Source organism: Aspergillus pseudoviridinutans (genome assembly GCF_018340605.1).
Source record: "Aspergillus pseudoviridinutans IFM 55266 DNA, scaffold_6, whole genome shotgun sequence".
In the NCBI taxonomy this organism is placed as follows: Eukaryota; Fungi; Ascomycota; class Eurotiomycetes; order Eurotiales; family Aspergillaceae; genus Aspergillus; species Aspergillus pseudoviridinutans.
Window position 1 is genome coordinate 1,725,906 of NW_025091286.1, and position 22,319 is coordinate 1,748,224.

The following is a 22,319-nucleotide window of genomic DNA, read 5'->3' on the forward strand; positions in this document are numbered from 1 at the left end:
TACTCATCGAACCAGGGCTGTTATCCCTGTCAAGGTTAACCCTATACCAAAAAGCCGATAAGATTACGTCTGAATAGTTGCAAGAGAGGAGCTCCAGAGGAAGAAAGGAGCTGATGGAGTAGATTGACTGTCCACGAAGATGGAGGTGCAGAGGTAGGTATGGGACTTGTCCTGCCACTCATATGATCAAGTTGTCCATCTGGAGATCAAAGTTGGAGAAAGTGTGCCAATATAAATGTGCGACGAAATAATAGTATAAAGTGGCCTGGAAAGTCATCGGACCTGTCTTTACAATCAACTACACGTATACCGTCAAGATCAATCAGAGTAAATCAACCGAAGTCATGGCACCTACTGCTCCGTTCAGTCCCCCTCCCACTACTGGTAAACCTTTTGTCCCCGAATGGATCCCTCCTCCAGTGACCAAGGAAAAACACAACTTCGCTCAACTCAAGTCGATTGACCTCTCGCTGCTGGACTCTGATGACCCGGCTGTCGTTGAGAATCTCGTTCAAAAGGTTAAGGTAGCCATCCGCGATGACGGATTTCTGTTCCTGGAGAACTACGGAATTTCCCTAGAGCAGGTAAGAGCTCTCCCAGTTATAGGCGATGGAGAAAGGAGATGGCTGACAAATACCTCATGGTACTTAGCTCCATCGTCAATTTGCTCTAGCCCAATATCTCTACAACAACATCAGCGAGGAAGACAAAGAACGCCTTCTTTTCGACCCCGACACCGGCGTTTGGTCCGGTTATAAGCACCCTTATGGATTCAAGGTTGGCCAATACACTGTATAGTAGCATTTTATGATTATACTAATTCTTGGTCAGCGCCATCGCGGCACCCCCGACGGCATCGAACAATTCAACTGGTACAAGCCCGAGTGGGAAGACATTAATCGCGTACCCCGATGCCTCCACCCCTTCATGGACGAGATCGAGGCATTCTGCAACTACCTCACCCAATCTGTCAACCGCCGGCTCCTCACCCTCTTCTCGCGCGTCCTTGAGTTACCTGACAATTACCTTTGGGACAACGTGCAATCCCACGGCGGCCCAACGGGTGAAGGTTACTTTCGGCACGCGCTCTTCCGCCCCATCCAGAAACAAACCGAAGAGGCGTCCAAGGGTCTGCGCATGCACGGCCACACCGACTTTGGACTGACGACTTTGCTGTTCTCGGTCCCGATCTCATGTCTTCAGATCTGGGGCCGCGATGAACAGTGGTACTATGTGCCGTATAAGCCTGGTGCCCTGGTGATCAACATCGGAGATACACTGGAGATTGTCTCGGGGGGTCATTTCAAGGCAACTCGACACCGAGTTTTCAAGCCGCCAGTGGATCAGTTGAATGAAGAGCGTTTGTCGCTGGTGTTGTTCAACAGTTCGGTTGGTGATTTGCGGATGGCGCCGGCGTATGGTGAGTGTGCCTGTAGTCTTTCTGGGTATACGGTCGTGCTGATATTAAAGCAGAGTCACCACTCATTCAACGGGAGGGCTGCATCGAGGAGCAAGGCGTCTACAAAGAGTTCAAGAACCTCACCGCTCAAGGAAAGCTGGTCCCTACCAATCGTCAATGGCGCGAGATTCAGATTGCCACCTGCACGGATCCCACCGATACAGTTCGCAACAGGGTCGGTGCAGACCAGGTCCTCATTGATGGCAAGATCATGCATCAGAGGGAATACATGGGCGTCAAAGTTGTTCTGCCTGTTTGAGAGTGACCGGCCTGGGAGGAATACCAGATGTTAGGGAAGATATTGTCATACAGTAGCTAAATCATGCAGATGTTAATTACAAATTGTATTCTAGCCTTATCTCAGACATATTCCTCCCTTGGATTTCCCACTATTGGCTACGATAGAAACCTGCTCAGTTTCGAGCGGAGTACAGGCAAGGGTACATACTATTTGGTTACTGCTAAGATTATCATATTCCTCTGGCTCTGGGAGAGTTTGGCTAACATCCTAAGGTGAAAGGATGGTGAGAGATGGTACAGTCACTAGATCTACTCTTCCGGATGTATAGTTGATTCCCGGAGCTTATTCCTGGTAGATAGATCAGCAAAAAGCTGCTCCCCTCAGAGGTATAGTTTAGACCATACCGCGTGGCCATATCGCCTAGTGTCTCCTGCGACATTGTGTCCTTTGCCACGGCAAGAGACAGATTACCCTGCCAGTAGGGTGAATCCGGCATCGCCATGTCTAACCCGGCGTTCGCACTATTGATACCCGTGAGCTAGGCATTCCAATCACTGACGACGAAGCCTTGAAATCCGAGCTCAGTTTTGAGAAGGCCATTGAGAATCTTGCTATTCTGGCACGCGTATGAATTATTCACTCGGTTATACCTGAGACCATCAATAAGGAGATTTATTGCTTGTTATGAAACGACTCGGAATCCGACTCACAAGCACATGACTGAGCCAACTCCCGCATAGACCGCGTTCGCGAATGGCCAGAGGTACAGCTCATGCATGGTTTTGTCATCAATATTGGACGAGTAAGAGGCATTATTCCCCTCGGCCCCTCTGGCAGTTTCCTGGTCGTAGGCTATGAAGTGCTTCACCGACATTTGTAAGCCTTGAATTATCTCGGCTACAAGCACTCCAGCCAGGTATGGGTCAGCACTAAATCCTTCCCAGTTACGTCCACCGCGAGCAGTTCTGCCTAATGGACTAATAACTGGGCCTGAGGTTGACGCCTTGACCTGCCGATGTGGCGACCAAACGAGAACAAAGACCTGGATAACCAACGAAATGTTCCTGCTATTGACCATTTCCCTCAAAATTGAAGAATACTCGGGAGGCATGACTAATTCGTGTGTGACTACGTCGATGATTATGAAAGTGATATTGTCGGTAGAAGTAGGACATTTGGTATGGCAAGTCAGTATATAAACTCCTGTTTCAAAGGGCACAGCTATTCCTAACCAACTTTGAATGGATAGGGTAATAAATAAGTACGTCGGTAGACTAAGCTGACGTCGTATTCGTACGGGATACTACTTCGGTATAAGGTACGGAATGTGGCCGTAGCCCGTGCAGGTTATACGGATACTCAAGTTAACTTGAGGAATACGTTGCATACTTCATTGCGAAGGATTCGACAGAAGCGCGAGGAAACCCTGGCGCTCTACCGAGACACACGCAAGAGATTCTTAGCACTAACCACGGAGTTTAGCTTGCGAAACACCCATAGATTCGAATAACCAATTAGGTCGACCAAGGGGGACTTACATTCGATCAATATAGTTTCATCGATGATCTTTTGGTTCCCAAACTGTTGGGAAGTGCTCGGACCGGAGACACGTTGATTGCGAAGGCCGCGTTCCAAGCCCGGAAGAGCCGCAGGAAACGTCATTTTTGGCAGGGCAAGCCCCCGAACGGGGACGATCCTACATTTTTCCAGATATCCCTCCACATCATAACAATCAAACCAGTCACCTCGCATGTCAAGGTCGACTCGTTCTGTCGCAACCTGTATTACGCTCGGCTGGAACGAAACATTGTCGGCGTCATAGCTCCTCTGGTTGTGTTTAAAATGCGTTCCTGCGCCACCAATACTGAAAAAAGGGATGTTCAGCTCCATACGGGTTCCGTGATGTCCACCACATAGAAATTCCTCCAAATGCGCTCTGATATTGTGTAGGGTAAAGACTCTCAGAGGAAGCCTGAATTTGTATGTGAGTTCCTCAAGCTGATAAGGCGGATTCGTTAGACACCGATGACCTTGTTCGACACAAGCACGATAGAGTCGGTGGGCGAAACTTGCTCCTTCCAGGCTATATGTGCTGGAAGACGGGGTATTCAAGAACGACGGCGTTGAATAAAGGGGTGTTGCTTGTGTTGGTATTTCCGGTACTGCAAGGTTAGATTGTTGGGTTATCTGGGCGGGGTATTGGCTGCTATCCTCTCGCTGAGCCGGTACGGCAGACTCTAGGATGTCAGGAAGAGTGACATTGGCGACATCATGGGTGTCGTTAGCATTAGCTACATCCTGCTCCGTCGCATCAAGAACACCTGCGTTCGCTTTTGTCTCTGGCACATTTGTCTCAGCATTGGCGGGGTCAGCGTCATCTTCTGCCACTGAAACTGCCCGATTCGTAAGTGATAGAGATTGCGCTATCGTTTGGTGGAGTCTTCGCGCAACATCCGGGTATGTTAACAAGACGCCGGATTTCATCAGATCGTCGGTGAAGGATAGAAATGTCTCATTCATTCGCTCCACAAGCATATCCAGTTCATGAACACGAGCCTTCAGTGCTTGTAGCTCGGCCTCCTTTCGTGAGCGATATGCACGCTGTGCTAACCTGATCTGGGTCCTCCGCCTCTTTGCTTCCTGATCAGCGTGTTTGGATTTTCGACAGCTGGGAAGACCCTACATTTGGGGACTCATCTTGCCTGATCTGGTTTCTTCGACGACCCCTTTTCCTCCGCTCAGTATGATCCTCAGTAACAGAAGAAATTGGGCAATCTGCCATCTTCGGCGAGAGAGGATATGTAGTTGAAGGCACTGTCCGTCTCTCTTTCCCTTGCCTGTCCGGACTGACCAAGCGATCGCACCTGGGAAAGAGAAGGCCGCTTAGTAAAGGCCCTTTGTAAGAGATAAACACCGTCCTGCCTCAAGCGTTTAGAGAGTTCGACGTGTCGCCAAGTATGCGTAGGGAAGACACCGCCGTCAGGGGAAAGATGAATGAGACCGTTTATTTCACTGACCTGGTGCTGCTGTATACTATCTTGATGTCTCCTTGAAAAGACTTAAAATATCGCAGGTCGACCGCTGACGGCCTTGCAATGGCGGGACCCGGTGTGACTCAGGTTGAAGTGTTTTGAGTTAACCATGGACCGGTGGATAATGGGCACGAATACGATTCTTGGTAATGACGCCATCTCTTACTGGTCGGATTTGATTACTATTCTGCCCGACTCCAAACGGGGCCTTGTCGGATCACGTTTCAACGAAGGTTACGACACAACATCAGTACTGGTTACTATTCATCCCTTGTCTCGAACACTCGAACACCACGGGGAATAGTAACTGGCATTCTCGAGTTATAACTAGCACTTTGATCTCCGAACTGAAAACCCAATGACAAAGTTATCTGCTAGATCAGTAGTCGTTGTTCAGCTGAATGAATGCAGAGATTTAATACTTTGTCTTCCTAACGAAGATGCTTCATTCTAACATCTGAATGCGTTGTCTTTCTGCTGCTGACAATAAATCAGCATAATCCTGTAGTCAATCTTATCCAATATCAATGACCAGGACATAAAGCGCCATGGTTTCGGGGAAACCCGTTGAGAATTCCAAATACAGTTTTCCAAGTATGGCCGCGACCGATCTTTTGGATATACCGCCTTCCTAGCAATGGAACACCTGTTCTTGCCCTACAACTGGAAACCACCCAATCCGCTTCTACATCGCATTTCCGTACTAGCAGAGAAGGGACTGCAATAATACTGTGGTTTGTCTGCTTCCCTACGCTAGCTACATTATCACCTCTAAATCACTGTGATATACGTAGTTACGTTGTGTCTCAAGTGATTGCTCTTTCGGGGCAATTCGAATGATAGCAAGCCTGTTAAAATATAATACCGCTATGACTATGGATATGAGACCCTAGATTGATGAGGACCATGTCCGGACGCCTTTTTGGCCTAGTGGTATTATATTCCAATAAAGCCTTATAGTAAAGCGGTCAGCCGTGATCAGAATGGTTTGGAACTTCTTGTCCTTAATCTGCCACCCGCGACTACCAAAGGCGGTGGGTCCCAGCAATAAAGCCTCTCTACTAATAGGACTCAAAGACCGGAATTTATAGTAATCATTCCGGTCGGACGTGCTCAGTAATTCAGTTAAGCCGGTTTAACTAACTCATCATTCCGTAAGGAGGTTTAATGTTGAGTAATTGAGCGAACTATGATTATGCTGTCAGGGAAGGATTCTAGTGCCCTCTTCTGCCGAAGATATGGTACAGCGTGGAATGGTCATCGGGATCAAGAAAGCAATATAATAATTAGGGGTTGTGCCACCGATACAACCTCCTTTTGGATTATTATTTTTATAAATTGGTGGGTAATTACTGATTTCCCGCGAGTCTATACCTCTTTACGCAGTTCATAACGACTGCACCTTTACCACATCCGGCTGGCCTCAAACATGGCCTCTGGTTCATCAAGCTTGCATGCAGAGTCCACAATTGCTGATGAAGGACTACAACCCGCAGATGTCAAGGGTGATACGGAAAATGCATCCATCTATCATACCCCAGCGACATGGCACATGGCATCCGAATTGCGCCAAATTAGGGAACGGGATGAAGACGGTGGGGAGAAGCCCAAAATGCTCGGCGTCGCCTGGAAGGATCTCACTGTCAAAGGCGTTGGCGGCAACGCTATTTTCAATGAGAACGTCCTCTCTCAGCTTTTCCCTTTCCATAGGGGTGGCAAAGGCATCAAAACCAAGACCATCATTGAGAGTTCGTTCGGATGCGTTAAGCCTGGGGAGATGTTGCTCGTTCTGGGGCGGCCTGGAGCGGGTTGCACTACCCTCCTGAACGTACTCGCAAACAATCGTCTGGGCTACGAAGAGGTCAACGGAGACGTCAGCTATGGGAACATGTCTGCCGTGGAAGCCAGGCAGTACCGTGGGCAGATTGTTATGAACACGGAGGAGGAGATCTTTTTTCCGACCCTGACCGTTGAAGACACGATCGACTTTGCCGCTCGCATGAAGACGCCATATCATCTGCCGCATGGGATTTTGACTCATGAACAATATGTCCAGTTCTATAAGGATTTTCTCCTGCGCTCGGTTGGAATCTCTCATACCGCACGGACGAAGGTCGGTGATGCCTTTATTAGGGGTGTTTCGGGAGGAGAGAGAAAACGTGTCTCAATTCTAGAGTGTCTCACTACTCGTGCTAGCGTCTTTTGTTGGGATAACTCGACAAGAGGCCTTGACGCCAGCACGGCTCTTGAGTGGATCAAGGCCATCAGGGTGATGACCGATCTCCTCGGGCTCAGTACAATTGTCACTCTCTATCAAGCGGGTAACGGCATCTACGAGCATTTCGATAAGGTTCTGCTCCTTGATGAGGGCAAACAAATCTACTACGGGCCTCAAAAAGACGCTGTCCCATTCATGGAGGGCCTGGGCTTCATGCGTGATCCGGGTTCCAACCGGGGAGATTTCCTGACAGGCGTGACAGTTCCTACTGAGCGCGTCATTGCCCCTGGACATGAAGACAAGTTCCCACGCACCGCCGACGAGATCCGCACTGCTTACGAACAGTCCCATATCAAGCCCATGATGCTGGAAGAGGCCCAGAACTACCCGACAAGCAAAGAAGCGGCTGACAACACAACCATATTCAAAGAAATGGTTGCTCGTGAAAAGCATAGGGGTGTGTCCAAGACGTCCCCCGTCGCTACTGGTTTCATCACTCAAGTAACGGCTGCCATTATCAGGCAGTACCAGCTTATGTGGGGTGACAAGGCGACTCTACTTATGAAGCAAGGCGCTACAGTTATCCAGGCACTCCTCGGTGGTTCTCTCTTCTATTCGGCCCCTGACAATTCTATCGGCCTTTTTCTCAAGGGCGGTGCCCTGTTTTTCTCTATTTTATACAATGCTCTTATAGCCCTATCCGAGGTTACCGACTCATTCACAGGCCGACCTATTCTCGCCAAACACCGCTCTTTCGCATTGTACCATCCGGCGGCTATCTGCATCGCCCAGATTGCTGCTGATTTACCTGTCCTATTATTCCAGGTTACGAATTTCGGCCTTATCCTATATTTTATGGTTGGCCTGAAGACCACGGCGGAGGCATTCTTTACTTATTTAGTCACCAACTTCATGACTGCCATGTCTATGACAGCTTTCTTTCGACTCGTCGGTGCCGCATTCCCTACGTTCGACGCTGCATCCAAAGTCTCGGGTCTTTCGATTGTAGCGCTGTTTGTCTACATGGGATATATGATTATCAAGCCTGAGATGCATCCATGGTTTGTATGGATCTTTTGGATCAACCCCATGGCCTACGCATTCGAAGCTCTTCTTGGAAACGAATTCCATGACCAGGTTATCCCATGTTACGGACCTAACCTAATTCCTAGCGGCCCTGACTACATTGGTGAAGGGGGAAAATCATGTGCCGGTGTTGTCGGCGCAGCACCTGGTGCGACGAGCCTGACCGGTGATGAATATCTCGCAGCCCTGTCTTTTAGCCATAGCCATATATGGCGTAACTTTGGAATAATCTGCGCCTGGTGGGTGCTCTTCGTTGTGCTCACAATATTTTTCACCTCCAGGTGGAAGCTACTTGGAGAAGGAGACCGTAAACTCCTGATCCCTCGAGAGCTACAGCATAAATCAAAACATCTTTTGCAAACCAGAGATGAGGAAGCGCAACCCATGGAGAAACCTGTCAGCCCCGGATCTGATGGATCAGGGGGCAGCTCCGGAAATGACCTGCTCCGCAACAAGAGCATATTCACTTGGAAAAACCTGACTTATTCCATCCCAACGGCTGACGGTGACCGTATCCTTCTTGACAACGTTCAAGGATATGTCAAACCTGGTATGCTTGGGGCTTTAATGGGCTCCTCTGGTGCTGGCAAGACGACCCTGCTGGACGTTCTCGCACAACGCAAAACCTCGGGCACTATCCATGGATCCGTCTTAGTAGATGGGCGTCCTCTTCCTGTTTCTTTCCAACGCTCCGCTGGTTATGTCGAACAGCTGGATATTCACGAGCCCTATGCAACTGTCCGTGAGGCTCTCGAGTTTTCGGCGCTATTGCGCCAATCTCGCGATACACCCACCGAAGAAAAGTTGCGATACGTGGACACCATTGTTGATCTTCTCGAGCTGAATGACCTTGAACATACCCTCATTGGTCGGCCAGGCGCTGGTCTCTCAGTGGAGCAACGTAAGCGTCTTACTATTGGTGTTGAACTAGTCGCAAAGCCGAGTATTCTGTAAGTTGTGACCTCAGGCAAATTACTGTGGCTCAGGCAAATTACTGACTAAGTGTATTGCGCCTGCCCCCATTGTGGGCTAGGCGCGTTGCGTGGATAGCTGTTTCCTTGATGAGCCCACCTCAGGACTTGATGGCCAAGCTGCCTATAACACTGTTCGCTTCCTTCGCAAGCTTGCAGAAGCAGGCCAAGCTATCCTCGTCACTATCCATCAACCGTCGGCACAGTTGTTTGCGCAATTCGATAAATTATTATTGCTGGCTGCCGGCGGGAAAACGGTGTACTTTGGAGATATTGGCCAGAATGCGAACACAGTCAAGGAGTACTTTGGTCGCCACGGCGCACCTTGTCCACCTGAAGCCAATCCTGCTGAGCATATTATTGATGTTGTGTCGGCAGGCGAGAGCCTTGATTGGAACCGGGTCTGGCTGGAGTCCCCGGAACATGACAAACTCTCCAAGGAATTGGATATCATGGTTGCTGAAGCGGCGGCCCGACCAACAGCAGCAAATGATGATCCGCACGAATTTGCTGCTTCGCTCTGGACGCAAATCAAGCTTGTGACGCATCGTATGAACGTCTCTCTCTTCCGCAATACCGAATACCTCAATAACAAATTCGCCATGCATATCAGCCTAGCGCTGCTAAACGGCTTTACCTTCTGGAAGATTGGAGATGCACTTACAGATCTACAACAGAACCTCTTTACTGTGTTCAACTTCATTTTTGTTGCGCCGGGTGTTATCTCCCAGCTGCAGCCGCTCTTCATCGACCGCCGGGATATTTTCGAGGCGCGGGAGAAGAAAAGCAAAATGTACCACTGGGCTCCCTTCGTGACGGGTCTCATAGTCTCGGAGTTTCCTTACTTGCTTATCTGTGCGCTGCTGTATTACGTTTGCTGGTACTTTACCAGCGGCCTTCCTACCTCCGCTGACCACGCTGGAAGCGTCTTTTTCGTTGCAGTAAGCCCACCCTCCTATCTGCTAATTCCCTTGCCTTCGGCATGCGAGAACTAACCCCTTCCCAGGTAATGTATGAGTGCCTTTACACGGGCATAGGGCAGATGATTGCCGCTTATACACCGAACGCCGTGTTTGCATCACTGGTCAACCCTCTGGTGATTACCACTCTCGTCTCCTTCTGTGGCGTGATGGTTCCATATAGCCAAATCGTAGCATTCTGGCGATACTGGTAAGGCATCCCTGGTGAACCATGATGTAGCTTGAGCAGATTATGACCGCCAATTTCTTTAGGATGTACTACATCGATCCCTTCAACTACCTCATGAGTTCTCTGCTGGTGTTCACTACCTGGGACAAGCCCGTGCACTGCAAGCCCGAGGAGCTAGCTGTGTTTGATCCGGCTCCCAATCTAACGTGTGGTGAATATCTCAATGTCTACCAACGTGGCGTGGGCATAGCAACGAACCTTCTGAACCCGGATGATACCCTCGGCTGCCGCGTTTGCCAGTATACTGAAGGCGGAGATTACCTCCGTACGCTAAACTTGCAAGAACGATACTACGGATGGAGGAATGCGGGCATTGTCGTTGTATTCGTGATCGGTATCTACGGGCTCGTATTCCTCATGATGAAACTCCGGACCAAGGCCACCAAAAAGGCCGAGTCCTAAGGAGGGAAGAAAATCAGTGATGAAACGACTGAGCTGTTAATATTTACGCTCCTTTGGAGTTTTTCGAGGGTTTGGCTGATCGTTGGTTGCTGTTTGCAATGTTTACATGGTTATAGAACGGGGAGATAATAGTCTATAGATATATTGATAGCTAATTGTTGGCCTTGCTCTTTCAATAGCACAACTTGACCGGAACGGTCTCTTTGTTACCTATCCTATTCTGTAGAGGTGACGGATTATATGGAGGATTACTTATATAGTATTGTACAGCAAGCAGATGATTCTAATTCTTGACTAGCGATAGTGGCTATTGCTACAGTTACGGATTAAAGTATATCAACCATCAGAGTACAATATGTCCTGCAGGCGACGAGGTATAATATTCGATAAATTCACATAACCTTTCTTATTCTTTACCCTATATTATTACGCTTGCTGTGGTTAAATCTGATCTAATATCCATTATAGGAACACCCAAGAGCATAATATTGACAGTATTTATCACATGGTAAAGGCCCTTCTCAAAGAACAAATATTTAATTTAATCCTAAAGGTTAAAATAAGATTTCCAGAATAATTAACATTTCAAGAGCCCAGAGTATTAATTAAGAAGTATCTAAGAGGCTGAAGCCGCAAGAGATAAAGTAAATACTGTTAGGGAAATCACAGAAAAGGTTAGCAACAGACCAGAGCTGTGGAGCATATTGGGCCTTATCACCCTTTGCGATTCCTTATCCAGAGGGGTGATAAGGAGTAATAAAGTCCTCACCTATATTACTAGCACCTAAACTAAAAACTTAAGGTCACTGTTGCAGGGGAGAAAGGCTTTATAAGAATTCGCTGCGTTTAATAATGGGCTTAAGTACGGCTGAGCGGATGGGAAGCCCTGTTTTCCACACCCTATGGTCGTATGTGCTAGTCTTTAATACGATCTTTGATTATGTAGTACATTCGGGGCATGTAAAATAGCCCAAATGCTTCTCGCGAGGGCTTATAACAGCTTAGCGTAGGCCGAATAGCATACATTACTGTTTGAGCCATTGCTGGGACCCACTGGTCTGTGGCATAACGTCACAGACTGTGATTTACATCTCTGGGACCAAGAATAATCAAGGACAAAGATCAGAAATATACAACAGCCAGAAGTTGCTGGGAGTCACCATCCAACTCGTAACCAGCCAGCGAATGACTTGAACGCGGTCAATATGCCAAGTATGTGCCATCACTAGTGATACGCGTCGGAGCTCGTGTTCGGGATACTCAACCTATTGCTTCACACCTTCTAAGCCGGCACAGGCCGCTGTATACGTCATTTCAGACCCCGCCTACTTTTAATACGAGCTGCCTACAACCTCCGAGACTTAAGACCAAGGCATCTCCCGCTGTCCAGCCCGTTAGTCCCTCTTTCATACCGAGTTGAAATCAGCTGTACCAAGATGACAAGTGACGCGGGACATCCTTCTGAGATAACCGGTGGCTGCCTATGTGCAAGTATCCGGTACACTGTCCACTTCGACGAAGTACATAAGTGGCCGCCAAAGGTACTGCGTCGTCCTGAAATCTGGGTCCTATCTGCTAACTGAAAACCTGCTTTCAAACAGTCAGGTTCCTGTCAATGCACAATGTGCCGCAAGTGGACTGCTAGTCTACTTCCTCAATTTCTTTCCCTCTCACCAGAACAGATAAGACCAGCAATCTCCGCATCTCCGACCTACACAGAATACCGCTCGTCAGAGAACTGCCTGAGGGGATTCTGCTCAAAGTGTGGGAGTTCGCTGTTGTGGAGGTCGGAGAAAAATCCGGAGATCGATTTGTTCCTTGGAACAATAGACGAAAAATGGCTGGTCGGCGAGAGAGTGGACAGTCGAAGGAGCACAAGCGATACTTTCGGACCTACGAGAAAAGGCGGCGTGGGAAAGACGCTGGGTATCCCAATGCACGGACAGTATTATTATGAGAATGTGATTACCGGAGTGACTGATGGTCTTCATGGAGGGAAAAAGTATCTCACGCACCCATCCCAGGGGGAGGGTTTTGACTGATTCTGCTGATATGGCCATGTGGAGTGTTTGAGATCGACCACTCGAGTATACAGTAATGAGATCTTTGTCAGCCTCTTTCCCAGCATCCTTGATCTGCTGTTGCATCAAATACGTTATTTCATCTATAACAGGATCAAATCTTGGATGCACCTCAGTACTAAGACGTGTCCGAAGTCCATTGATCCTGGTGAGAGTGCTTTTCCGATAATAGGCAGCAGTCGTTCTTTCCTCATAGACTAGTGTGGCTTGAACAGTCGGCATACAAACAGAATACTGCCATCTTTGCCAGTAATTAGTAACCAGCGGCAGAGCAGTGTGAGAGAAATTGAGCAGCCACACTTACTAATGTTGGACTTTGCTGAAAGGTTAGAGTTCGGCGGAGAGACACTGGGGAAAGCAAAGAAATATTTGCTACCCGTTGAAGTCATCACCGTGCTCGGCGCTACTGTTCGTAGATCTGCGTGCGGGTATATTCTTATTATGGGTTATTATGGCGCTAAGCGGAATTTGGTCTTTCGGAATTCGGATGAAGTTAAACACGGAGTGTTTTGTAATCATCCCGAAGCCACACATCATCAGATCTATTGTTTGGGTCTGCCACTGATGTCCCGATTTTAAGTTGGTATCAAGCTGGGTAGGCTTTTAGGATTTCCAGAGGGTTATCAAAATATGAATGTAATGACCAATGATCTATCAACATCCCGAAGACGGTGGCGAACAGCCTTGTGTGGATTTCCATATATAAATTGCTCACTCGGAAATACTATTATATGATTGTTGGGCTAAAAAGCGATAATACTTTTTCTGGCTTCCACGGGGCTATTTACAACATCAATCGCACTATGGCTCAGAAGACGGTCTTCATCACAGGTTGCAGCGAAGGCGGAATAGGCGATGCTCTAGCTAAAACCTTCCATAAAAAGGGCATGCGAGTTTTTGCAAGTGCTCGCAATCTCGCTAAAGTCCAACATCTCAAGGACATCGGTCTTGACATCATACGACTAGACGTGGCTGATGAAGAGTCCATCAGACAAGCGGTGGAGGCTGTCAAGACGGCAACTGGGGGAACACTGGATTTCCTGGTCAATAACTCGGGTTTAGGTAGGTGTCAAGATCTCGAGCATTCAATTGTTTTCCTCGTGTCAAAGCTGACTATTCGACAGGATACAGTATGCCCCTGTTGGACTCGGACGTGTCAGTAGCGAAGAAGATGTTTGATGTGAACGTCTTTAGTGTCGTTACGGTGACTCAAGCGTTTGCACCTCTTCTCATTGCATCAAAAGGGACAATTATCAACATCGGGTCTATTCTTGGCAAAATGCCACTCCCATGGCAAGGATACTACAATGCAAGTAAAGCTGCGCTTGCTCTCATCACCGACCAAATGCGCATTGAGCTCTCTCCTTGGGGGATTAAAGCCATCCTCGTCAATACCGGTGCAATCAGGACGAAGTTTTTCGATAACCTTCCGAACACCCCAGTCCTACCCGAGAGTTCCCTGTACTATCCTGCTAAGGATGTGATTGAGCCAACATTGGCCGGAACCGAGGTGGAGAAAAATGCCATGGATGTCAATTCCTATGCTGAGGCCGTTGTCAAGAGCGTAACAAGATCTAGCCCTAAAAAGCACCTCTGGATTGGAGGAGGAGCTCTTCTGACCTGGTTGGCTTCGACTTTCGGTTGGTCAACCATTTGGGTATGATCATTCCCTCATCCACAAGAAAAGTGCTACTTTGTTGACTTGACGCAGGATTTGTTACTCCCTCGTGTCATTCACTTGCCAGCTATAACGGACAAGATCCGCACCGCAGAGAAGGAACAGGATCGCCGAAAGGTAGACACTTTGAACTAACGTAGACACTTTGAACTAACCACCCCATGAATACTTAATTGTCGCGAAGCAACGAGTCTCGTTTTTCCCCTTTTTTAGTGTATTTTTTATAGAGTCTAGTTGTTTCTAAGAAGGACTTGTCTCCTGAAGAGTCTTCAACAACATTGATGCTCTTGATTTTGATTTTGATTGTGAACAGCTGGGATGGAACCCAAGCTCAATATTTTCTATTCATACAAATGCTTACTGTTCTTAACTCTCCCGGGCGGTTCATTCATCTATTATCTTTTTTCCCCTACAGCAACAAGGCAGTTTGCCACTAAGCGCAGCATGTAGTTAGTGAGCCTTTAATGTGAGTGTATGACTCTGCCGCTCAGTACTAACATACCCTCCACTCCCAAGAGACCAGGGTCCAACGTCAGCGCGGCACTATACCGGCGCCACATTGGACGCCTGAAATACAACAAAAATAGTGACTCTGTTAGCTTAGAAATGAACCTAAGCATGCACGTTCGTAGCTTTTGTTGGACTTGGCTTTGTGATATATTGACTAACGTTGGGCCCTAAACCAGACCAAAAAGGAAATATTGTGCGAATTTGCCAAGGAAGGATCTAAGGCAGGGTTCAAGCAGGGTCCGAGGAGGGTCCGGCCTTGTACTAATAGAGTATCTTGGGGGCTACTCTATCTTTAGAAGACACGCTTAGCCACAAAAGGTATGAGACCGATCAGCTTAATTACATTCTCATCGTAAGCGCTGCCACAGCAGGGTAATCGGAACTGAAGAAGGGATTGCGCCTCGCTGTAGATGTTTATGAACTTGAATGGCTACTCTGAGATACAGTATGCAGTTGGGAAGCATAAATAGTCGGTATCTGCCCCGAATTCAAGTGATAAGCATCAGGACTCCAAGCCGTCAACATGCAAATCTTTAAGGTCATCTCTATTGCCCTTTTTTGTACCCTTGCGGCCGGCGCGGCCATTCCTTCAGATTTAGCAGAGCGTCAAATTGTTTATTGCCAAAGAATCCAGGCTGCTCTTGACCAAACCCGTGCATTGTTTCAAAGTAAACTGAATAGATTCAGTGGGGGAGGACATGTATGTCCATTAAGAAAGAGTTGTGGAAGCAGTTACTAACTTCATTTGAAGATCCCATTAGAAGAAAATCTACGTGCTTTCGAGGATGGAGGCAGTTAAGGTAATAAATTCCTGTAATTGGACGGCAAATCTTTAGGCGGCAAGTATACATCTCCCTACGTCATTAACATTTCTAACCTAAGCAGGGGTTCACCACTGTTGGATATGTATTTCTCCTTGGTATTGTCTACCTTCCCTGTACGTATCCAATGCCTGTCTGATACAAAAGGCTGTTTAGGGCTTACTTAGGCCGGCAATTACCCTGGACTTGCACTCCGCATCTTATATATGTTCAACATTTGCCCTTACATGGAACTTAACAGCGCTAAGCACCATAACTAAGACTCAGATCAAAATAACCAAAGTCGTACAGTACACCCCAACCAATAACTCATTGCCCGCGCGTGAGAATTCTTCGCTGAGGCTAAGGATCTGTATCCCTCCACAAAATCCCACCCAATGTAAACAACCAGCGTCTAGTAACTGGCCCCACGTAATTTTTGCCAAATAAGAGGCTTATGTGGCTTAATGGCTTAATGGCTTGGCTGGCGGCTGTTGAACTCTAACTCTAAACTCTAGATTTGTTGGTTATTGGTTACATGATGAGCAGTGGGTAACTGCCTGATGATACCTGCATGTGTTTTATGATACCGATGCGGGTTAACTATAATATTCTGAAAGTGCATTTTGAAGTGGCTTAGCATATTTTAGCTCTAGGGTTACGGAAACGAAGGAAGAGTATAAGTGGGGTCGCCAGTTTCTGGAAACACTGTATCCATGGATTTGATAGCTTGATTACTGATCATCCCGCATTCTCCACCACTTTTCGAGGGTGCTGTCCTCCTTTTGCCGTCGCCCCTACGAACGCAATCTGGCCAGCATACCGAGTCGGTTTTCTCTTACCCCGTCGGCCTTGTATCCATCCGGTGTTGGAATGGGTTAACCCTGACCCGTCAGTAATATCACCATCATACTTAGATCTTGGCGTGCTTATACAAATTTACACAGTCCCTGGATTCTAGTATTCTGGACAAATTCCAATCTCCTCAATATATTCTCTTCTTTGCAAGCCTAATTCAAGTCTCTATCCACGCATGTTCATTCAGCTATACTTCTCCAATAACGATGAAAGCAATAGTCACAAAACGCTCTCTGCCCAAGCGGTTACTCAGCTTTGCTCTTGGTAGTCCACTTGGGGAAGGCGCACATGTCAAAGAAATCCCAATCCCAGAAATCACAGACGACGAGGTCCTGGTTAAAGTATGCGCTGTCGCGCTAAATCCAATAGACTTCAAGGACATCGATTTCATTTCACCGCGGAATAGTGTTGCTGGCTGTGACTATGCCGGCCAGGTGACCAAGGTTGGGAAGAATTCTGGACATAGTTGGAAGGTTGGGGACAGAATAGCTGGCTTTGTCCATGGCGGGTTGTACCCTGACGTTGGCTCCTTTGCCGAGTACCTCAAAGTCGACGGAGATCTCGCCTGGAAAGTACCCGAGACGATGAGCTACGCTGAAGCAGCCACCTACGGAGTTCCAGCAGCTACGGCGATGCTTGCACTCGCATATCTTGACATCCCCTGGGCAGACATCGAGAAGGGGCGCGACCTCCACACCGATCAATCACCAATTCTCATCTATTCAGGCGGTTCCAATGTCGGTCTCTTCGCTATCCAGCTAGCCAAGAGGGCAGGTTTAAAGGTTGTTGCAACCGCCTCTCCACGTTCTTTTGATCTTGTGAAGCGATATGGTGCAGATGCTGTTTATGATTACCGGTCTCCAACAGCTGCTGGTGAAATCGCTAAAGCCTATCCAAATATTACAAGAGCCTTGGACTGTTTCTCAGAGGGCAGTTCCACCACCTTTTGTGCCAATGTGCTTAAGACCGGCAAAGTGGTAACGTTACTTGACCAAGGAAAGCCGAATAAACCAGAAATCGAGTATAAGTTTTTGATGGTCTACACTGTCTTTGGCCGGCAGTTCAGCATGATGGCGCCACTAGGCCCTTCGTTTCCGGTTGCCCCGTCTGACCGCCAGGCTCTTCGTCAGTTTTATGCTGGTCTGCCAAAATTGTGCCAGGATGTTGTGAGGCCGCCACCCATCACGACAACGCAAGGTGGATTCAAGGAGGTCTTCGAGGGCTTGAGTACGCTTCGAAAGGGAGAGGGTAGGGGCACCAAGCTCGTCGTGGAACTTGAATGAGATTACCGCTCTTTCTGTCTTCTGTCTTCATGATTGACGACATGTATATACCGGGCTATGTTTGGCATTTTTCCCTGCTTTTTCTTGAAGACTAATGGGTTGATTCGCTACGAAGATGTAGTGACAACTTGTAGACGATGATACGATAATGTGACTGAATTGTCTGATAGTATGTCAATTCTGATGGCAACAATTATATATTGCAGAAGGGTACTACCTATATCTTGTGGCTGCTATTTGAGTTTTCATACCTACTCACTGAATGGCAATCACAACAAACCTAGTATCAAATAGAGACCCTTGACTAGCCGTAAGTTACTACGTAGCTACGATAAGGCACTTACGAAACTACCATGATGATAAATAATCCTGTGACTGATGGCCCTGGTAATGAAGGGCTGACTACACTAAAAGCGCACCTACTTGATGGCTTGCCACAGCAAGAGTAAACACCCAGCTATTCCAAGTGTATGAATAGGAGCCATTTGCTGAGGCGCGGCTTTGGGCCGTTGGGCCAGGGCCGCCGGATCCTTGTTTATGCTCCACACGACAGTTGCGTCCAGCGTCGACCTCGTTCGTAAATATAAGGGTTGCCGATGTGGCACACAGAAAACCGTACATGAGAAATTAGGCAGCTTAGACGGTGGAGCGACGAGCAGTGGTATCAGTGCTCTTGAAATTTCTCGCAGATGCAATCGGGAGGATTATTGCTCCGTTACTTTATTGTTGTTCCGGGTTTAGAACTATGAATCGGCTCAGTTATCTAGATTAGTGAACATGATCATATCCTCGGCCCGCACTGCCTCTCCAAGACAGGTTATTCATTCTAGACCTAGTGCGACATAGAAGTACCGCTAGTATTTGGCCGTTCAGTAACTAGATACGTTACTTTATTCATTGTGGCTTAAGCCTAGCTGTATGTCGGCTTTCCGTTGATCAACCTAATCTACAGTGTCGGTCCACATGAGCCACACACAGTTACACTCTGTCTTCGAGGAACGTCGAAACTTCGTATACTTTGGTAGTTTACGCTGGATCCACTCTTATAGTTGTCGTTATGAGCAGTGGTAAATGGCGGTTGATTGTTGTATTCCCCTCCTTCTCTCCCAGAAGAGTGTCCACGTGAAGCACTGGGAGAGATCATAGCTCATATGATAATCTCAGCATCGCACATGACTTTCATAGATTACGTGAGCTCATTTTTCATGTTACTTATTGAGTATTATTGGGCGCTTCAATTCCTACCAAAAGATCACTGCGTGTCGTGCCTCTCTAACCTCGACATGGACGGCGTTTGGTGAACCTTCGATACAGAGGAGAGCGTCTTAAACTATCGAGCTCTGGGGCTGAATTGAGTGCTCGTATTGACAGTTGTAGGAGACATTATCTATATGTTCCAATGGCCACTGTACATGGGAAAGACGGTCGTTCTGTATTCTGCGCAGCCCCATTCAATCAACTGGACCTTAAGACCTTCTCTATTCTAATTTTATTCTGCGTCTATCTCTCTCTCAGTTAAACTTGTTCCTCAATAGATTTCGTTGCACATTAGTTTGGAGACCATTTGCTTGTTAGAAGCTGGGATTCACTTCAAGCTTCATCACAAGCAGCCAGCTTGTCCTCTCGCTCTCGCCTCCACTTCTCCCCCATTTTCCACTCAACCAAAATGAGCGGTTGAAAAAGAAGCACAATGCCAGTGACAATGAAGAAAGCTTTCATCACCCTTACGGCATCAATTAGTGGCTGGATGACACTGACTCCGGCCGCGCCCAGCAGACAACGGCACAGGTTGTTGAGGGCTGTCGCGCTGGCAGGGCGTTCAGGGAAGCAATCGATCAGCAACGTTGAGTTGATGTTGAAGAGAGCCATCGCCGCGAATGCGATCAAGAACTGGAGGATAAGCGGCGCCGCTAGATTCGGACCAAATTGCCGCCGCAAGTCGTTGAATTCAAAGCTTGGTCCGTACAGCGCTAGCGAGATGACAAGTGCAATGCTGAAAAGAGGCATGTAACGGAGACGGGCCCGTACAAGAGGAAAGTCGCGCCTGCTGACGATTTTTTCTTCGGAGGGAATGTTGTGCTCTCGTCTGTACCGCTCCTGGACACGTCTGAAGCTTTGGTCCAGGAGCCAGCCTGAGCTGAGCGAGCCGCAGATGCAGCCAAAACCATTGGGCAGGAAACATAGGCCAAGCTGCCACTCAGTAAGATAGGGGAAGCCGTACAACAACATCGTCGTAGTCGAGGATGTCACCATACTCCATGCGGTGTAGGCCACTGCGCCCCAGACCAGAAGGGCTGCGATATCCTTTTCAAAGATGTAGGCTAAAGGACTGGAGGCTCTCTTCTTCTTCAAGGGCATCGGTGGACGAGGACTCGATGACCGACTTGATTCAGGGCTCTCCTTCGATGCCATTGGTGGTTTGAGCATATAGATAAGGGGTTTGCCAAACCCCGAAAGAGGGATGGTGCCGTTGCCCGTTATGCCGCGATGAGTCTCCGGCAGAAAGATAAGGATGGCGCTGAGGATGACCACGCTCAAGACAAAGAGCATCCAGAAAATGCTTCTGAAACCCCACGCACTGTTCAGAGCACCCCCAATGACAGGTCCAAATGCCTGGCCCGTCATACTACTGACGTCAGTGATATGAACTATTTCTAGGGCCATGTGGTATCCGCTGCACCTACCGCATTCCGGCGTTCGCTCCCATGAAGCCACCACGTTCCTTTAAGGATGTAATGTCGGCGATGACACCAGTGCTGATGCTAATTGTAGCTGCAGAGCCCGCGGCCTGTAGGCCTCGCAGGACCATCAGCATTGGATAACTGGACGTAAAAGCGAGAGCCAGGTTGGCAGCCATGTAAATAGTGAGGCATATGGTGAATGTGAGGCGGCGTCCGCAGGTGTCTGAGAGGGTGCTGAAGATTGAGGGAGCAATCCCCTGTACAACCATGTAGATGGTAATTGTCAGCGCAACAAGGGACGCATTCACACCCAGATCAGTGGATATGGTGTTAATAGCGGGGAAATAGATGTTCGATGAGAGAGGCGATAAGCAGCCCGCCAAGGAAACAAAAATGACAATGTTCCATTTCTGCTTCTTGGAGAGAATACGATACGGCAGTCCCTGTCCCTGCTGTGGAGAGGCAGTTGGCTCAGTCGATGTCTTAGGAGATTTATCTTCAGACATGGCTGTCAACTTGTGCTCGTTCGCTAATGACAGTGATGTTGATAAAAAGAATTGATAATTTTTAATCTTCTCTGGTAACCAAGGGAGAGTGTGAGATAGACTGGATGAGGACGAAGTGGCTGACCAAGTCTTGGTAGAGAACTGCAAACTGCCGGAATGCTGGTTTGTTGATATATTCTATTTTCTGCCTGCCTATTTGGGATGATTCGGCACGGGCTCCATCCCTTGCTCCGATATGATCGACAGGGATCTACCCTATGAAACATCGATCTGCAAACTAATCTAGGATACGATGGAGTTAGATGATGAAATTCTACGAGTTTTCCTGAACCCGTTGCCAAACATGTTTTCATGTGCTCAAGGCTCCAAGCTGATTGGTCACTCTGAGCGTTGTATAGTAACCCAAACGGAGCAATCGGATAACGAGCCACACGGGCCACACCGAAGGTGCCGTGTTGTGGAGTCCGTCCCTAGCCTAGGAAACTGCCTTGGTTTCGGCTTCCCTACCCAAACTCCGCTTTGGATTTGGTGGAAAGCGGGCCCGTTTCGGGGAGGGATGAAGCCTAGCCAAGTCCAGGCCCGGGAAATGTTTAAACTCGATGTCACCTTGATTCCCGGTTGGAGATCAGGTTGAAGTCCTTCGTCGCTCCAAAGGTGGCAGATCCAGACCAAACTGAGAATGGGAGGTAGACTATCCAATACATTTCGAAGTGATAAGAGACCAGACCAGGGACAATTTGCAGTAGTCTCCACTGATAGAACATCATCGCTTTTATCCGTTATCTTGACTCTTCACCTAGTAAACACGTCATTGTGTGAGTGGATCTTCCTTTGCAGATCACGAATACAGAAGTGGAGGGATACTCTCCGATTCGGGTTTTGATTAATGTTATGCCTGCAGAGTAAGCGCTAGAAAGTGCATTCTGGTTTCGACAGCATTCTTGAAACCTGACGTCGCAGAAATTACTGTTACATTCTACACGTTCGAACAGGGGTCTAGTCGGGCCGATATTTTAATTGAATAAGAGAATCTTGAGATTCTGCTCTTCAATCCCTTCTTACATTAACCTATCAGATAGCTTAACGCGGCCATGCATAATATACAACTAATCACAGGTTAACCTCTATAGATATTGCTCTTCACAGACTACCCGGCACAAGACGTGTTCTCCTGCAGCGGAGCCTTGATGCCCATAAGTGGGATTCCGTAGGATCTATCCTGCTCAAGACCTCTATATTATTGGATCGCGTCGCTGCATCTGAAGTCAATTGCTTCTCCTTTTTCCCTTTGCGTAGATCGCTGC

General features: G+C 47.9%; 7 protein-coding genes across 7 annotated transcripts; 4 read left to right on the forward strand and 3 right to left on the reverse strand.

Annotated features, from left to right (window-relative positions):
- Window positions 1–344: 344 nt before the first annotated feature.
- Window positions 345–1,718, forward strand: Asppvi_009026 (uncharacterized protein; the record flags this gene model as incomplete). The annotated part of the gene is made up of 4 exons (XM_043304888.1): window positions 345–584; window positions 652–777; window positions 832–1,420; window positions 1,474–1,718. The coding sequence occupies 4 exons, from the start codon at window positions 345–347 to the stop codon at window positions 1,716–1,718; spliced, it is 1,200 nt and encodes a 399-aa protein (XP_043160823.1).
- Window positions 1,719–2,008: 290 nt separating this feature from the next.
- On the reverse strand, window positions 2,009–2,811 carry Asppvi_009027 (uncharacterized protein; the record flags this gene model as incomplete). Its single annotated transcript, XM_043304889.1, has 3 exons — window positions 2,009–2,048; window positions 2,105–2,221; window positions 2,411–2,811. 3 exons carry the CDS (start codon window positions 2,809–2,811, stop codon window positions 2,009–2,011), a joined length of 558 nt encoding a protein of 185 aa, XP_043160824.1.
- A 323-nt stretch (window positions 2,812–3,134) lies between these two features.
- On the reverse strand, window positions 3,135–4,482 carry Asppvi_009028 (bZIP transcription factor; the record flags this gene model as incomplete). Its single annotated transcript, XM_043304890.1, has 2 exons — window positions 3,135–4,340; window positions 4,384–4,482. The coding sequence occupies 2 exons, from the start codon at window positions 4,480–4,482 to the stop codon at window positions 3,135–3,137; spliced, it is 1,305 nt and encodes a 434-aa protein (XP_043160825.1).
- Window positions 4,483–6,161: 1,679 nt separating this feature from the next.
- Asppvi_009029 (uncharacterized protein) lies at window positions 6,162–10,618 on the forward strand (the record flags this gene model as incomplete). The annotated part of the gene is made up of 4 exons (XM_043304891.1): window positions 6,162–8,986; window positions 9,087–9,948; window positions 10,014–10,177; window positions 10,240–10,618. 4 exons carry the CDS (start codon window positions 6,162–6,164, stop codon window positions 10,616–10,618), a joined length of 4,230 nt encoding a protein of 1,409 aa, XP_043160826.1.
- A 2,884-nt stretch (window positions 10,619–13,502) lies between these two features.
- Asppvi_009030 (SDR family oxidoreductase) lies at window positions 13,503–14,512 on the forward strand (the record flags this gene model as incomplete). The annotated part of the gene is made up of 3 exons (XM_043304892.1): window positions 13,503–13,761; window positions 13,824–14,356; window positions 14,411–14,512. The coding sequence occupies 3 exons, from the start codon at window positions 13,503–13,505 to the stop codon at window positions 14,510–14,512; spliced, it is 894 nt and encodes a 297-aa protein (XP_043160827.1).
- A 2,239-nt stretch (window positions 14,513–16,751) lies between these two features.
- Window positions 16,752–17,828, forward strand: Asppvi_009031 (zinc-binding alcohol dehydrogenase family protein; the record flags this gene model as incomplete). The annotated part of the gene is made up of 1 exon (XM_043304893.1): window positions 16,752–17,828. One exon carries the CDS (start codon window positions 16,752–16,754, stop codon window positions 17,826–17,828), a length of 1,077 nt encoding a protein of 358 aa, XP_043160828.1.
- Window positions 17,829–19,418: 1,590 nt separating this feature from the next.
- Window positions 19,419–21,015, reverse strand: Asppvi_009032 (uncharacterized protein; the record flags this gene model as incomplete). Its single annotated transcript, XM_043304894.1, has 2 exons — window positions 19,419–20,454; window positions 20,513–21,015. 2 exons carry the CDS (start codon window positions 21,013–21,015, stop codon window positions 19,419–19,421), a joined length of 1,539 nt encoding a protein of 512 aa, XP_043160829.1.
- Between the last annotated feature and the right edge of the window lie 1,304 nt (window positions 21,016–22,319).